The sequence below is a fragment of the Artemia sp. Qi Xiang Cuo genome, chromosome 5, assembly GCF_049724085.1.
Source record: "Artemia sp. Qi Xiang Cuo chromosome 5, ASM4972408v1, whole genome shotgun sequence".
Taxonomy (NCBI): domain Eukaryota; kingdom Metazoa; phylum Arthropoda; class Branchiopoda; order Anostraca; family Artemiidae; genus Artemia; species Artemia sp. Qi Xiang Cuo.
In genome coordinates this window covers 79,466,336-79,484,770 of record NC_142798.1, presented here as the reverse complement: position 1 = coordinate 79,484,770, position 18,435 = coordinate 79,466,336, and the positions used below count along the sequence as shown (strand labels likewise).

Genomic DNA, 18,435 nt, shown 5'->3' with positions numbered 1-18,435 from the left:
CACTTTTGCATGTGTAGCACTGATGTGTGCTTTTTTTTCTCCGCTGCTATCTGGGGCACTGGAACATAGCTGTTTAAGGGCTCGTTTTAAAAGAAATTGCTTTATTTACGCGTTTTTGTTAAAGAAAAAAATAAAAAAAAAACACTATGTTTAAAATGGCATGAAATCCATTTCTTGGCAAAAACTCCATTTTGATATACAAGTTGTATATAATCATGGGAATTAGTTAACCATTTTAACTAATAAATCAAGTCGAATATGAAACTTCATGCATACTAGTCCTTGGTAGCATATTGGCAGAAGCAGAAGTCCAAGTAGGCAGAAGCCCCCAAGTAAATCATCTTTGTTGGCTACTTTTCCTGTGAGATTTCCGATTTGTCATTGTTTATTGATTGTCTGTTAATTGTTTAAGTGTTTATGGACCCGCATCACCAAATTCTGTCTCTCAATGGTCTAGTAGTGAACATAATAATAATATTTCCCTGTCTGATGCTGATTGGCCCTGTCTGATGCTGGTAGCTCAAATTTTCTGGTTGGCATTCGGGAAATATGAAAAATAGGCTATGTATAGGCCAACAAATGGCAATCCAATACCAGTATTTCAAATACTGACAACTTTTAACAAGAGCATAGTTCCACAGTAAGTCTTACACAAATAAGTTTCGTATTGAATAATACGAAATTACTTGTTTTTTTGTTTTTTTTACTATTAAAAACTTGTTTTTTTTTTGCTATTAAAAACAAAAACAAGGTATTTCATATAAAAGTAAAGAGCAAAATTGAACTTAAAACGGACAGATGAAAGAGCAACAAGATGAAATTAAGGAGCAACATTAGAACTCAAAACAGGGTTGCCGCATCCTCAATAACTTGCTGTTCAAGCTAAAGTTTTTAGTACTTTAAAAAAAAATCTTCGTATTCTAATTAAGCGGTTCTTGTGTTTTAGGAGACGTTCTTAAAAAATTGGGAGACATAGTAAAACTTTAGCGTAAAGAGCAAGGTATTGAGGAGGGGGCACCCTCTTTACATACGAAATAATTTCATTTCGTTTTGAGTTTTAATGTTGCTCCTTACTTTCAGTTGAAAAAACTTGTTTTTTAATTTAGTTTCTGATCTTTTTTCAAATAATACCGGTTAATCTTGCTCACTCTCCATGAAAACTTCCCTGCCCTAACGGGAAACTCCTCCATGGAAAGTTCCCCCTGCGTAAAATAAACCCCACCCGCATAAAATCCCTTCCGGGCAATTCCATCCTCGCTGAAAATTCCCTGCCCCCACCGAAAAATTTCTTACAAAAGATTCAGCCTAAAAATTCTCCTTAGCATACTTTCATTTGAAAAACACATTAAATTCTAATCGTTTTCCCAATCGTTCCAGAAATTTCCCCTTCCGTGGAATCATTTCTCGGATATACAAAAACGCTGAAAACTTCCCCCGGCAATTCCCACGGAACATCTCCACATGCAAAATTGAGTAGGCAAAGAGAGAGTAAGGCAAATAACATGAATTTAATATGGAAATTTTCTCAAACCCGCCCAGTGTAAAATATCGCCTGGAAAGTTTATCTCCGAAAATTTCCCTTCACGCGGGAGATTATCCACATCGAAACCCACCCTAGATACAAAATCCCTAATAAGAAATATTATACATAGACTAAACAATGGGTAAATTTTATAACTTAAAGAGTTATCCTCAGGGGATGTGGGGGCATGCAATCTCCAATGGCATAGTTTTGAAATTTTCAACTATGCTTAATAAAATGGCTAACTCAACTTCGACTGGACGATTTTGGGGGGAAAAGGGGCGTGAGAGGCGGGCTAGTTGCCCTCTAACCCTTATAGAATCCTGGTCATATAAACTTCGGAGGGGATTCAATGGATTGGTAATTAGAAGTTCTAGATCACTTTTTAGGAGTCAAATTGATTGGAAGGCAGCTACCTCCTCCACCACACACACGTCGCATTGTCACGAAATGCATCTAATAGAAATTTTGAGATAGCTATTCTATTCAAAATAGTTTAAGTATCATACAACAAGGCTTTTGGGGTTGGAATAAACCCCAGAGATTAGGGGCAAGTGTTGTAAGTTATGTTCAGGGGATATTTAAAGTTTTGATGGAAGGGATAGTTGTTTAACTTTAGAAGCGGCTCAGTCTTTCTCCCTGAAAGAGACTTTGTCAATATAAAACAAAACAGATAATTAAAAACTTTTTCCACAAAATAAGTTTTTAAAAAATCAAAGAACGTCCATTAAACCAAAAATGCTCAAGAACAGAATCAAATAATCTACCAAGAATACAACTACCACAAATCAGTATCAATAAATAAATGAAACCCAAAACAAACAGAAATTAAAGTAGATAACAGAGTCAAACTCAAAACGAGCAGAAAGCAATATTAGTAGGTTTTAAACCTCAAGCTTTCTAAAAGCCAGAATATAATTTGCACTTTACTGAAAAACATTCTTTTAAATGTTTTCACTTTTATAACTTTAAGAAATCAAAAATTAATTAATATTTTAAGGAATAAATATCAGCATATGTATATTAAATTGACAATGCGTGTTTTTCTTTCAGTAAATTCATTTAATTTTTTTTCAGTAAAGTACAAATTACTAATAGTAGACAAATCACAAATACTTTAGAACCCTACTCCTCGTCTAACTCCCTAAAATTGTCTAAAACCAGCCTTAACCTTATCAAGCACCTCTTACCAATATAACTACCAATACTACTACTATCTACTACTACGCGGCAAAATCCTTTCTGTTAAAAAAGTAGTGAGACATTTTGAAGTAAATATTCTCTTGAATGTTTCAATATTGATGTTCCATCGGAACCATGTAACGATGTTCTTTTCAAATCCAATACTTTATTTAAATCTACAGGATCAATCGAGTCATAATCCAATTCTTGCAAGGGAACACAAATCTTGCTCAGAGGTTTGTCTGAATACTTTTCTGGCTGTCAAAACCCTCTCCCTCTTTTCTAAATATTTTTTCCGCATAGCCCCCTTTCTTCCATCCTTCTAGTCTTTAGTTCTTCTGAGAAACAAACACAAGCTTATTTGCATGCAACAAAGTATTTCCAGACTTGATATTTTCTTATTAGAAATAATAATTCATACAAGCAGATCCTTAGACGCTTTCCCCACCCTTTCTTATTGCGTAATCCCTGTGGCTTGTTAATATCTAGACAAATAATTTCATTTAGTTCACTTATTTTCTTTTGTTTCAATTAACTTAAAAGTAAACCTCATGGGAACAATATAAAATCTTAAATAAAATCTTAAAATTTAAGATCTTAATTAACTTAAAATCTATAACATTTGGATAGAAACTAAGGTCTTTAGGCGGATAATACTCTGCTAGCTATAGCTTGTTCCAACACCTTTTTCAGACGTTATTAAAGACTAGATTCCCTTCACTATCCCTCAAACAATATCGCAAATTTCCATTTATTATAACTCCATACTTTCATTTCAGAGTTTCTCTTACATTCCGTTCCAAAAATTCCACAAATGCAAACTTCAGTGACTTTCAACTGGCGAGATGTTGGTTATTGCCTATTATCCTCGTGTGTTTGGTGTATCTTTCGGCGTGGACTGCAGCAAATCCCCCCTTCCCCGTGGATTCAAGACATTTAGAACAGCTTAGAGCTGCGGTTGAATTGCAAGAAGAAATTCCTGATGTACTCGTTTGTCCTATAAATTGGTGGGATACAAGCATTTGCACTGGTAAGAAAATAGTAAGCATTTAAAGATTATATAACAGGGAATACTGTAAGCTTGTTAATTCAATTATTTTGCCTAGCCAAAAATGCATTTGAAAGAATATTCATTATATAGGGATGTGGATTTTAGTTAATTCATCTACCGCATCGACTTGCTGAAGCCTAACACCATATAGATACACATATAATTGGCTTTTATGAATTAAAGTGGGTGAGGATGGCTGAGGGGGCCGAATGATAAAACAAAGAGTTTTCTTTCATTGTTTTTGCTTGAGTTGGAGATCTTAATACCACTTTTAAACTCCTATAAGTTTCCTTTATTCCACACCATGCCGTCCTAGCATCTCTCCCCCTCCCTAATCATAAAAGAATAATAAACGACCAAAAATAAAATTTGGTTTTTAGTGGAAGAAAATATGATCATCAGGTTGCGCTCGATTAAAGGTCACAATAAAGTAGATATTTTCATACAATTCTTGAAAAATATAAATTTTTTTTACTTTTATAACTTTAATAAATCAAATAATATTAACATTTTTATTACTAAATATCAGTATATGTATATTAAACTGACAATACACATTCATTTGTATTTTTTTCAGCAGAGTTCAAATTATGTTCTGGCCTTGCGAAGGCATAGGGGTTTTAAGCCCTACTCATATTAGTTTCTCCTCGTTTTGAGTTTGATTCGGTTATTTATTGTAATTTCTGTTCGTTTTGGGTTTAATTTATTTTTCGATGCCGAATCGTGGTAGTTTCATGCTTGGTAGATTATTTGATTTTATTTTTGCTCGTTTTTGGTTTAATGGAGTTCTTTACGTTTCTTTGAAAAACTTATTTTGTGGAAATTTTTCTAGCCCTTTCAATTTGAAATCGAATGAGCCATTTTTCAATTCATACGACAACGCTTTCTATAAAAAACTTATATGCCCCCAGGGCATAACTTGCATCCCTTGCCCATAGGGCTGTGGGGAAGTGTCCTCCTCAAAAACATAATTTCTATCTAGAAATCAACTACGATGAACAAAATGGTTATCTCAAAATTTTGATTGGATGTGTTTGGGGAAACGGTGGGCGTGGAGGGGGTGTTAGTTGCCTTCCAATCACTTTCGACTAGTTTAAAGGGCACTGGCCATTCCAATTTGCAATCGAATAGGCCTTTTTCAAAGTTTCTACGACAACTCCTTCGATACGAAGTGCCTTGGTCTAAGACCATGAAACCAAAAAAAAATATTATACATTGTGCCCACATCGTTCTTTACTTAAGCAGCGCTGTTGCGCTGCCTTTGATAACGGAAATTGATCAAGATATTGATGAACAACGAGTTTCGATGGGAAAGCGAACTCAGGAATTCTTGAGATAATGAGGCAAGTTCACAGAGTCCGTCTTCTGAAAAGAAGTTCGCTCTTCAAGTGGCTTGCGGGGTTTCGAGAGGGCAGAATCTCAAGGAAGGACAATGAACGTTTGGGACGCCCCTCCAATATATGTAGTGATTTTTTTATGTGTTTGGGGAAATATTGGATGTGTTTGGGGAAAGGGTGGGCGTGGAGGGGGTGTTAGTTGCCTTCCAATTACTTTCGACTAGTTAAAAGGGCACTGGCCATTCCAATTTCCAATCGAATAGGCCCTTTTCAAAGCTTCTACGACAACTCCTTCGATACGAAGTGCCTTGGTCTAAGACCATGAAACCAAAAAAAAAAATATTATACATTGTGCCCACATCGTTATTTACTTAGGCTGCGCTATTGCGCTGCCTTTGATAACGGAAATTGATCAAGATATTGATGAACAACGAGTTTTGATGGGAAAGCGAACTCGGGAATTCTTGAGATAATGAGGCAAGTTCACAGAGACCGTTTTCTGAAAAGAAATTCGCTCTTCAAGTGGCTTGCGGGGTTTCGAGAGGGCAGAATCTCAAGGAAGGACAATGAACGTTTGGGAAGCCCCTCCAATATTTGTAGTGATTTTTTTGTGCAAGAAGTTGAGAAATCAATTCAAACCGTTGCCTGACTCTTAGGGATGTCACCCAAGTCATTGGGATCAACCAAGAAACACTGCGTCTCATAGTCACACAAATGTCGGAGATATCAAAGCTTAGTGCGAAGATCGAACCCCAAAACTTGTCATACAAAAGGAAAATCGTTTGAGCGTTTGTCAAGATTGATTAGAGAATTTAGATATTCAAAATTTGATTAGGGAAACGGAACATGGATTTACAAGTACGATCCTCAGACTAGGAAAAATAGCAAGGACTGAATCAAAATACATGAGCCGCGAACGAAAAAAGCCAGGATATCAAAATCAAATATCATGGGCATGCTAATGTTTTTCTTATTTATTTATGTGAACTTGCGCAAACAGAATGAATTTCCTGGAGTCAGACAATAAACTATGCTTACTACCTCGAAGCACTGAAAGGACTGTGTGAATGAGTTTGCAGAGAGAGAGATCTGATTTTTGGCACCATCGGTTGTGGGTGCTTCCCCATGACAGCACATCCTCTTATTCAGCCATTTTCATAAAGCAGTTTTTGGCCAAAGTGGCCACAACGTTCCTTGAACACCGTTGCCCTACCACTCGCCGGATTTGGCCTCCTGTTTAACTGTTTATTTGATTAATTCAACATAACAAAAACATATACCCCCAACAGAGAGCAAAGCTCTTAAAATTGGTTAAAAAAAAAAAAAAAAAAAAAAAAAAAACATTTTCTCATCATAACAAAAAAAGAGAAAGAAAAAAAAAAACCTGGTTAAAGAAAAAAACAAAAAACATAACAAACATAAAGAAAACAAACGCTGGACAAATGAGGCACGGAAGGCTATCCCAACATGGGTAACAAATATAAACAAAAAAAAAATAATAATAATAATAAAAAAAAATTTCTATTCCACCATCACAGGTCAATACATAATTTTAATATTTTCTTCCTTAGAACTGATATTTGCCGAAATGATGACTCAATTTGAATTCTATCTTTCAGCCTATATTTATTTGAAATAAATGGTATTTGGTATCTAATTGAAAATCTAGATCTTTCACAATTAACAAAGGGACTTCGATATGTTCCAGAACACCTAAGAGCCGAAGGAGGGGGCAGAATCAACAGAGATTTTTCATAAAAATAACTACTAGGATCTTGTATTTTAAAATGCCATATTGATATATTAAGTTCTCTTATATGTTCCAGATCTAATAAATTCAAGAAAAGAAATAATGTTTCATTTTCCGATGCATCTCTAAGTTTTGATGGACGATGTAAAAAATTTCCAAGTATTCTCATTGCTTTATTTTGAAGGATCTGTAGGGGTTTTATATGCGTCCAAAAAGTATTTAAATAAATAATTGTGCAATAATTTAAATAAGGAGCAATCAAAGAATGATAAATTATTTTTAAAATTGAAAATGGAAAAACATGTTGCAAACGATACATAGACCCAATATTTTGCGAAAGTTTCACCCTTAAATGATCAATATGAGTTTGAAATGACAAAAGGGGATCAATAAAAACTCCTAAATAACGATACGATTGAACTCTACGTAATTTATGCTCACCAACTTGAAGCTCCTGACATGAAATTTTTTTAGTAGCACGTTTTGAATGACCAAAAACCATAAATTCAGTCTTCTTAAAATTCGGTACTAAATAATTAGAAACAAACCATCGATTAACTGAACTAACAGTTTTAAACATATTTTGAATTAATGTAGATGAATCCTTCGCTTTAACAGAAACAGCTGTGTCATCTGCAAATAAAATTGCAAGACCATTATTTCCCTGCAAACATCGTGGAAGATCATTAATATACATCAAAAATAAAAGCGGACCTAATACCGATCCTTGTGGGACACCAATATCTTCAAGATCATTTAAACTAGACAAATGTCCATCAACATCTACCACGATTTTACGTCCATAAAGGTAGGATCTTATTATTTCTAGTCCTTTCCCTCTTATACCGGAATTTTCCATTTTATCAAAAAGAATTTCATGGTTTAAAGTGTCAAATGCTTTTTTAACATCATAAAAAACAGTAGATACATGATAATTACTATCTAAGCAGTCATTTATTTATAATAAAATATCTGCAACTGCTTGTTCCGTCGAATGGCCTGCCCTAAATCAAAACTGATGTTTGGTAAAAAAAAATTATTTTATCTAGATAATTAGTAATCCTTCCTTTTAAAATTTTTTCCAATACTTTAGACAATGGTGATAAAATTGCAATAGGACGATAATTATTTGTATCAGATTTATCTCCTTTTTTATGCAATGGTATTACACGTGCAATTTTCCATCTTTTAGGATATGTACCTGAGAAAATACATAAATTTAAAATATGAAGCAATGGTTCAAAAATTACACCTGCAATATTTTTTAGCAAATTAGTTGAAAGTTCATCATATCCCAATGAATTACCATTTTTTAAATTCTTAATGACCTTTTGAAATTCTGCAAAAGTAACCGGGGCCATAAATATGCTCGTATCTTCAGTGGGCGGTAGATATTTTTTATGCGACCTTGGGGAAGGAAGCTCAACTTCTCCTGAAACAACAGATGATCCAATACTAGCAAAATATTCACTAAACTTCTTAGCAACAGCTTGTGGTCCTCTAAATTCTTTACCATTAATATCAAATAACACTTTAGGGTGTAACAACTTTTTATTTCTTCCAATTTTATCATTAATCAAACTCCAAGTTTTTCTAGGGGAATCTGAATTTCGAAAAGATTTTACATAATAAAGTCTTTCACTTACTCTAAGGATCCTTACCAGCATATTCTTATAATTTTTAAAACGCGTTATATGTATTTCCGTGGGATATTTTATTCTAATTTTATATAAACGATTTTTCTCATTAATAGATCTCAAAAGTGATTCATTTATCCAAGGTTTTTTTGGGGTAAGTTTCTTTCCTCTCGGGCTCTTATATGGGCAAAAAAGATCAAGCTTTTCATTCATAATATAAAAAAATTTATCTAATGATTGGTTCGGATCCTTCTCATCAATTACAGGACTCCAATCAACATCACCAAGCCCTTCTTTTAACCTTAACACATTTTTATGTGAAAAATCTCTACGCTTGGTTTGATTTTTTTTATTATGCGGAAAATTTATAAGAAAATCAGACATAATTATACAGTGGTCAGATGAATCATCAGGAATAATAAATGTAGGCTATTAACAGCACTATAAGGTGAAAAAATATTATCAATAAGTGAAAATGATGTATCAGCTATTCTAGAGGGCACAAAACATACGGGGTTTAGTCCATAAGATAGTGGGCCCTCCAAAAACTGCAAAGTATTTCTATCTATTCTATTCTGATCTGCAGATAGGAGTTTCATTAAATCAATATTAAAATCACCCATAACTAAATAAGGAGTATTAAGCCTAGCTAATTTATCCAACATACTTTCAAAATGATTTTTAAATTCTATCTGGTTGGATGACGGAGTACGGTAAATAACTGCAATTAAAAACTTCCGATTATTTGGAAAAGAGCATTCAACTACACAAGATTCAAAAATCATTTCAATATTCATTGGCAAAAAATCAATCCTTATACGTGCTGGTATGCAATTTTTAATCAAAACACCTAGACCCCCTTGTTTTTGTCTTTTCCGACCGATGTGAAAAAATTGGTAATCTTTTAATCTTTTACATGTATATTTTCAATTGAAAAATCATCTAAAAAAGTTTCACATAGGCCTAATATATCTGTATCTGAATGCGACAAAAAAGTTTCAATCACATCCTGCGCAGTCCTCCAATCCCGGCAATTCCAAAACGACATCCTACTTGTATTTACATTTTTTCTTACCAGCTCATTCATAAATATATATTGATTTTTTGGGATATCAAAATTACTAGAAGTATCTTCATCATCACCAGCTACAATAGTTTGAAAAATTGACTGAAATGAAAGAGAAATCCGCTCAAATTCTTTTAACCTTGATGATGGAATTTCACGATTATCTCTATCCATTATCAAATATTAATCCCACGTTAAGAGAAACCACACCATGCCCCAAAAGACCAGCAAACCATAATAAAAAATAACAATTAAAAAAACAAAAAAAAATAATCTCCATTCCAAGTCGTTTTCTCTCAGTACGACTAATCTGCGCAACTTTTAATTTAACCTCTATGTGGATCTAAACAAAAAAATAAAAGGAAAGAAAAAAAAATATAATAATAATACACCTTATATAAACTAAACATAAAAAAAAACACTTTCAATTTAAATGTTTTCATTCATATTACTTGGGCACATGAACTATTACTGCAACCTACGACATTACGACATTTGAACATCGACAGGGAATATAACAGGCACTTCCCTTCGGGCGATGGAAAATTTTTTATGAAAATCGTCAATCTCCGGTATGGCATCATTGAATGTGTATTTGGTAATCGAACCGTCTGGTCTTTTCACTAGCAGATTTGGCTGAAACCCCTTTGATATCCAGGCATCACATCCATGATCTTTTCGTAATTTGTCACGTTTCACTAGAAGCAGCTTTCGCACTTTACGGATTTCAGTTGGGACATCATCGCTGATGAACAGGTTGCTGTTGTTTCCAGGGAATGTCTTATCCTTAAGCTTGCTAGCGTTCTTCAATATGGCAAACTTATCGTCTTTTTTATTCAGTGTCACCTTCAAAAATTTACGGTTGCTATCATAATGCGTAACTGTGAAATTTACTTCGGGCATTTCCAGCCCGTGACGAACTACCTCTGTGAATAGAACTTGAGTGTGGTTATTATCCTTACAAGCTGCGTTCCATATGATGACATTATTTTCTAGCTTTGCAGCTTCCATTCTCACAATCCGAAACATATAATCTTCATTTTTCCTTCTTAATTCGATTATTTCATCCGTGCAAGTTTTTATTTGCATTTTGAGGCTAGAGGTTTCATTCTCAATCTTTCCAATTTTCGATTCAGTATTGTTTATCTTATTCGTTTGTAGCGATTGTTCTTTTTCCAAGTTATCCACCCTTGCGGTAAGAGTTCCTAATTGATTGTTGATATTGTCCAACTTATTTCCATTTTCTTTCACAACATCAAGAACTTGCTTAAAATCCGCAGCTAGTATCGATATTTCCGGTTTCGAGCTAGAACTGAGTCCTGAGGTGTCACATGAACTGTCCATGCCTTCTTGCTTAGCATTTTTCCTTTTACGTCCCATCTAATCACAAATATATCAATAATCCTTGATATAATATTGTCACATAAATTCACGCCACACAGAGGTCTTAACTACATCTTATTCTGACGAGAGCATTGAATGATGAATAATAATCTTTATTATTGCCAAACTGGAATACCTCACTTTGATATCTTATGAAATTAATTTGCCTAATTTGCCAAATCTCTCCAGATAAACGACTATCCTGCTGTTATTATCCGCAAAAAAAATTTTTTCAGGAACACTTGAAATCACGCAATAGCTAGGATGCAAACGAAACTACCTGTATGGATGCATTCAGGTAAATTTAATTTCGTAACAATGAAATCACTATCCGAATAGTTCAAATTATAATCCTTTTTAAACTGGTTTAGCTCTTCACACTTTGAACTCTGAAAATGAACTGAACTCTGAAAATGAACTGTGACCTTCATTTACTCCCAAAATTAAAGAAAAATTGAAAGGCATCATTTTGAGACTTTAAAGGCCATTAAAGGATTAACGTCAGAGTCGTTGTTAGGGGGAACATAGGGGCAATTTCAGGGATACTTTGAAGCATCTTTAGTCCTATGTATCTCTATTGACCTCAACTGAAAGGAACTTAAATCCCCAGCTGTTCCGTGTTGTGAACTGCAATTTTCATAAAATTGCTTTAATAATTTTGAGCTAGTCCATTGTCCATTTAATGTTTGATGGAAATGTGAGTCGGCTGAGAAAAAACATCTGATTAGGTTAGCATGGAGTGACCCTATTTCCTTGTGTCATGCAAAGTTGAAATTGAGCAGTTTTTATGGAATAAAGTACTAATGGATAACAGAGCTCCCCGGTATGTGGACCAAAAACACTAACAGGAAGGAGAGGATTTATCAGTATGGGGGAAGGACTTGACGAACCGGAAAGTGCGTTTTGACACCCAAACGTCCGATTCTTGGTATCTTGATGTGTTTTGTCCTAAACTTTTATTCGAGGCTTTTTTTTACTCAGTTTTTGGGGGAAGGTGGCTTACCTACGCTGATATTTCCCTTTCAAGTAGATATGACTAAGGTTATTTTAGACTTTGAGCAAATTTGATAAAAATAAGGGTCTAAATTGGCATATATGAACGCATGAAGATTAATGGATAACCAGGATTTATCTAAATTGATTTTTTTTTTTTTGTTCTTTTTTATTATTCCAGCTTGTCTTCCTTTTTTTTATTATAACCATGGCATCGTTTTTTTGTGTGTATTCAAAACACAGTAATTCAAAATCGATTTTTGCTCTGTGATCTTGGAAACCTTTTATTAATTGATGTTTAAGTTTAGCCTAGTATTTAAGTGGGGTCACAAAAAGGAAAAACTGGTGATCTGTAGACTAAAAAAAATTGTATTTCCCATCTACAGAGACAAGGTCGGAGTTCACCATAAAAAGGGACCGTTTTCATCATAAACCTAACCCTACCTTTGAGAAGTACATTTTCCCGTTAACGGTTAAAACTAGGCCCCGGCGCCGCGCCGACGCGCGGCGCCGGGGTTGCGCGTCGCATCTCCGGTTGTCTCTGTAGATGGGAAATACAATTTTTTTTAGCCTCTACAGATCACCAGTTTTTCAAAGCTATGAAGAAAAGCAAAAAAGGCTAAATACCCTAACTACGCTTAAAAGCTATTTTAAAAAGAAACTCTTTGGAGATTTCCATGGAAATGACCATAGCAGAAGCTTTGAGACTGGGTGGGGATCAAAGAGGAGTCTTTGAGTATTTTGACCACATGTGCCTTATTGTTGCGACTTTCTTAAATTTGGTAATTTTTGTGAACATTTGGAAATCAAAGCTTAAACTCAATAACTGATACTAAGTGTCCTAACATTTTGCTTGAATTAAAAGTGACGAACTAGGATGAAAATCCCAACATCTTCCTGGAGCTACTTTAGTCTACATATTACTTAATTTAATTACATTTAAAACGGATGAGCTTTTCATTTTTTACCTAAGAAAATAGCTGGCACTTCATTTTTCTTCATACCGAATAAACCATTAAGTTTTTTTTTTGTTTCATTGTAATTGAAGTGTTATCATGTGAAGTGGTCATCATGTATTTTTCAATTTGATAAATTTACTCCTTTTAGATGTAGTTTATAATTTGACTGATATTAGGTATTTATCAGTTTATAATTTGGAATGAATCCACGAAAGAAAAAATGAATAATATCCAAAAGAGCAGCCAAAACGAATAAAAAAGCAGCAGTTCAGCCCTAGCCTACATGACATATATTCTATAAAGAAGACAAAAAAAACTTTAAAATGCATTTTTTTTAAAATTGTTATTAAAAACCAGTTTTTAATACAAGAAGGCTTTTTAGGAATCCAAAAGAGCGAAAAAAACAATCAATATCAAAGTCGCCCATTTCAACTGTTTTAAAGGTGACAAAACAGATTTAGGCAAAGTGAATTATGAAAAAATTAAGCTTCTAAGGTCAAGGTTATATTCGAAGTTTTTACCCAGATAACTGACGAATTATGTGATACGGTATTTGAAGTTTCTTATGCAGTAATGCTCGGTGAAAAAAAAAATCCTAATTTTGATAATTATTTATGTTAAGAATACATAGCTAATAGATACTTCAACTAGTCGTATTATGCAAGGGTTCTGAAACTTCACAGCCATTTTGTTTCTACCAGATTTCTACTTCTTTTGATGAATAACGAAGAAGACCAGTTTCCAGCCAACGACTTGTGAATTTTTGAACTCATGAATAGGCTCGAATCTGTTGTAAATTTAAGCTGTGATTTGAGAAAGACTGATGAAAAAATTAATGTTTGCGGTCAACTTTGATCACGCGAGCACCGCGCTACCGACATCTTACCGGTGGCGCGCCCCCGACATCTTACCGGCGGCGCGGCGTGGCTCACTATTTTTGGCCCCGCCACCACCGGTCTTCCCTCATCGGCGTGGCGCCGGGGTCTAGTTAAAACGTTTGTCGCGGACATCAAGCATGGTCGTAAGCATAGTCAGAATGATGGTCAATCTAGAAGGCTGAAATATAGCCTACCTCACAGGAAAAAAGTGAAAAGTCCCCAAAATGATATGATTCATGGGCACCCATAAGGGGGGCAGGAAGGGGCGCCAGCCCCCTCCTGGCTGAACAATGCTGCCGAATTTTATATTTCTGTTTTGAGATTTCTATTATACGAGGGGTGTTCAAAAAGTTCGTAGAACTGCATACAAAACTTTATTTCATAAAAACAAAACCATCACTACTTTTCAATATAGTCTCCCCTAACTTCAACGCACTTAGACCACCGATGCTCAAGTGCCACAATTCCAGCTTGGAAAAAGTCTTGTGACTGGGAATCGAACCACTGATCCACGGCGGATATCAGCTCCTCATCGTCACCAAAACGCTTTCCACGAAGGTTGGACTTCATGGCACAAAACAGGCGGAAGTCGCTTGGGGCCAGATCCGGGCTGTGGGGTGGGTGAGCCAATTGTTCGAAGCCCATCTGATTGATTGCGGCTTGTGCCACGCGGCTCTTGTGCACCGGCGCATCGTCATGAAGAAGGAGAACACCACGAGTCAGCATTCCTTGCCTCTTTGTCTTTATTGCCTGGCGCAACTTAACCATCAGATCCGAATAATAGGCACCAGTGATGGTAGAGCCTCTGGGAAAGTATTGGATTAGCAGGAAACGATTCGAATCCCAGAAGACTGATGCCATCACCTTGCCTGCAGAGGACTGTGTCTGAAACTTCCTTGGAGGCGGCGAGTCACTGTGTTTCCACTGCTTGGAGGGGATCTTGCTATCAGGGTCCCAGTGGTGTACCAGGTCTCGTCTCCAGTCACAAGTCGCAAATGGAAGTCTTCAGGGTCTCTCCTGTAGAGCTCGAGAAGTTGTGAACTGAGCTGTATCTGCTGATGTCGATCTTGCACTTGAAGATTTCGAGGCACCCATCTGGCAGACACTTTGGAGAGATGAAGATGGTTGTGAAGAATATTGAAAACGCTCCGTTCAAAAATGCAAACTTCGGTTGCAACTTCTTTGACCTCTAAACGACGATCACCCATGACAAGGTCTTCCACACGCCGGATGACCTCGGGGTCGTCACTTCCTAAGGTCGACCGGACCTTGGGTCGTCTTCCAGGGATTGACGGCCCCACTTGAACTTTGCGGCCCCTTTGGCGACAGTGGAATACTTGGGAGCATCTTGCTGGTACACCTTGGCCAACCGATCTGTGATTTCTCTAGCCGAAGAACCTTCTTTGACAAGGAATTTGATCACTGCTCTGTACTCGATCAGTGACGAATCTATTTCTACAGTGATTCAACGACTTTGGAGTCTTCTTATACCTGAAAGGACAAAGCAAAATGAACAGTTTTCAGGCTGTGAATATCATTTACCTAGATAAGCATGCATGCAGGGTTAGAACTTATTTCGTCATTTCTAAGTGTTCCGTTCTATGAACTTATTGAACGTCCCTCGTATAGCATTTAAAGTGCCCACTAGACCAGGTAAGCCCCCTTCCCTGGAATTCAGCTTATGGGCGCTCATGATGTGATGCCAATAGAAATGGTTTGAGGTAGTTGACGGCATCTATATGAATAAAGAATTCTTTTTAAGGAGTTTTCGATAACCTTATAACTCATATTATAATTGATAGTCTTATAATTTAAAAAGTAAGTATAATTTGTTGTCATGCTAAAGGCTTAATAAACGCATTGCGAGTCTCAATATAATAAGAAACTATTAGTTTGAAAAAAAAAAAAATTGACCAATACGAGGGTTGTCGGAAAAGATTTTGACCTAACAAAGATACAAAACATTTTCCCCTGAACTCATTTTTTTTTCAAAGCTCTTTTGTGTATTACACGTAGACACTTTTCACAGGGGTTTTCCTGTTTCTTTGCCCCGTCAAAATAGTAGCCGTCTTTCATTACAAAAATATTGTTTGTGGCGGTAATGGCATCCTCATTTGATGAAAATTTCTGTAGTCCAAATATAATTTTTAGATGAGGGAACAAGAAGGAGTTACTTGGGATTGCATCTGGTGAGTAAGGAGGATATTCAGGCTGTCTAGCACACAATTCGTGGATTTTTGCAATGGCAACCGTTAAGATGTGAGAAAAGACTTAAAAAAGCATAAAAAAATTGTTTATATTCATTTTTGTTACGTTTTTACGAGTGAGATAAAAACTTGGGAGTGTTGGTAATGTCATCCTCGTTTGATTAAAATCTCTGTAGTCCAAATAGAATTTTTAGATAAGGGAACAACAAGGATTTACTTGGGACTGCATCTGGTGAGTAAGGAGGAGGGTCAAGCTGTTTAGCTCACAATTCGTGGATTTTTGCAATGGCAACCGTTGAGATGTGAGACGGCACGTTGCCTATGTAAAAAACTCATTTAAATCCTGAGTTAATCCCCTGTTTCTGTCTGTATCTTGAAAAATGATTATACCCAGTCTCCTGTAATGGCTTTTCCTTTCCTACTATAATCAATTGATGTTTGTTTCGTCTGTGAAAGCTTTCTTTTTTGCACTTCTATGATATTAATTTTTGAAGTAAGATGACAGTTTTTGCTGCCGTTTTGACATTTGCTGCCATTTTCTGTCAATTAATTAAAAAAAAATCCAAAAAGTAAGTTGCTACAAAAAATAAAGAACTCTATTAATTCAAAAATGAGCAAAAACAGAATCAAATAATCTACCAAGCGTAAAGCTACCACAAATCAGCATCGATACATAAATGAAACGTAAAACGAACAGAAATTACAATAAATAACCGACCTTAACTCAAAATGAGCAGGGCTCAAAACCCCTATGCCTCCTCAAAGCCAGAACATAGTTTGCAATTTACTCAAGAAAATACAAATGAATGTGCATTTTCAGTTTAATATACATATGCTGATATTTATTTCTTAAAATGTTAATAATATTTGATTTGTTAAAGCTATAAAAGTGAAAACATTTAAAGTTTATTTTTTTCAGTAAAGTGAAAATTATGTTCTGACCTTGGGGAGACATAGGTATTTTGACATTCTACAGGTCTTTACATTCACGCACATCAAACTTAAACTCGTAAACACCTCCAGTCTTTTGAGAGTATTGTAAGCTTTGCTATTAACTCATCAACTGATCTTGCAAATACTGAGAGCGTAGTGGCATAAGCAAAGGAAATAATACATACATTCTGCATAAAAACGTGCATCATGTCCACATAAACTAGATAAAGTAAAGGGCAAAGCACAGAGCCCTGAGGCACACCACACTTCACAGGAAAAGATGATGAGATTACATTATTTCAAACAAATTTAAGGGACCTGCCATAAAGATAGCTCTGAAGCCATCTTAAACAAACTCCATTTACTCCATGACTTCTCATTTGATGAAGCAACACTTGGTAGTCAACCTTGTCAAAGGTTGACTACCAATGTCAATGAATGTCAATGACTTTCTAATGTCAATGAAAGTGGCCACAGTGGCTCACCTGAGTTTAATGCACACTTTGAACCAGGTATTGTAAGACGTGTGTCGTGGAGCGACCCTTACAAAACCCGTTTATGTACCACTTTCACCAGTATCTTTGAAAAGATAGGTAGAATTAGTATGGTTCTCCAGTTTCCTATATTTCCAGTTTTCTAACACTTAATAGCAGGGCCGTATCCAGGATTTTTATTCAGGGGGGGGTTTTACTAATTTTTGACTTTTTCGGGGGGGGTTTTACTAATTTTTGACTCAGTTTTCGACTAATTTTACTGATTTTTACCTAGGTTTTACTAATTTTCGACTTATTTTCGAGTCGGTCAAAAAATTTCGGGGGGAGGGGGTCAAACCGGGTAACCACCCCCCCCCCCCCTGGATACGGCTATGCTTAATAGCATATATATTTTATCCCGTATAAGATTTTTTCTTTGAAAACAAAATTCTTTAATGTAAATGTTCCACTTCTGTATCATAACTTAATACGTTATAAATTTAAATATATGTACATGTTTCAAGTAATCTGATTTCAACATTTTCTCTTGAAAAAAAAGTGCAGCCAACTAGCGGCGCTGCGTAGTAAATATTAAAATAGTTTTTTTTTCTTTTGTATTAGACGTTATTCTACAGAATTCAACATCAACGAAATTTATCTCGAGCTCAAAATGACCTAATTGTTTATAATTGCATAGTATTAGCTTATATTAGGCGGGAGGTTTCGTCGAACTCAAATTTTCCATTTCCAATTTATACCATAGAACATTTATTTCTAAGGTAATGCAAATTTAAATAAAGTAAAACAACGCATTTGTGAGTTATCAAGAGCATTTATTTATAAGGTAATACAAATTAAAAAAAGATAAAACAGTGATAAATTATTTTAAAACAGTGAAATTTTACTAAATGAACTTTTTTCTAATTTTCCATTAATTTATTTTCTTTGCTGATGACGGCTCTCAGATATAGGTTTGAAATATTCATTTAGTAAAATATTACGATTTTAAAATAATTCCTCGTTGTTTTACATTTTTTAATTCATGCCAAAGAGCATTTATTTCT

The 18,435-nt window shown here is 35.3% G+C and overlaps 1 protein-coding gene across 1 annotated transcript in view; it reads left to right on the top strand.

Moving 5' to 3' along the window:
• Nucleotides 1–18,435, top strand: part of LOC148952579 (putative G protein-coupled receptor CG31760) — a 578,976-nt gene that overhangs the window by 224,002 nt on the left and 336,539 nt on the right. The window contains exon 8 of the mRNA XM_089089961.1: nucleotides 3,484–3,734. Coding sequence (XP_088946087.1) covers nucleotides 3,484–3,734 — 251 coding nt within the window. The remainder of the gene's footprint in view (nucleotides 1–3,483; nucleotides 3,735–18,435) is intronic.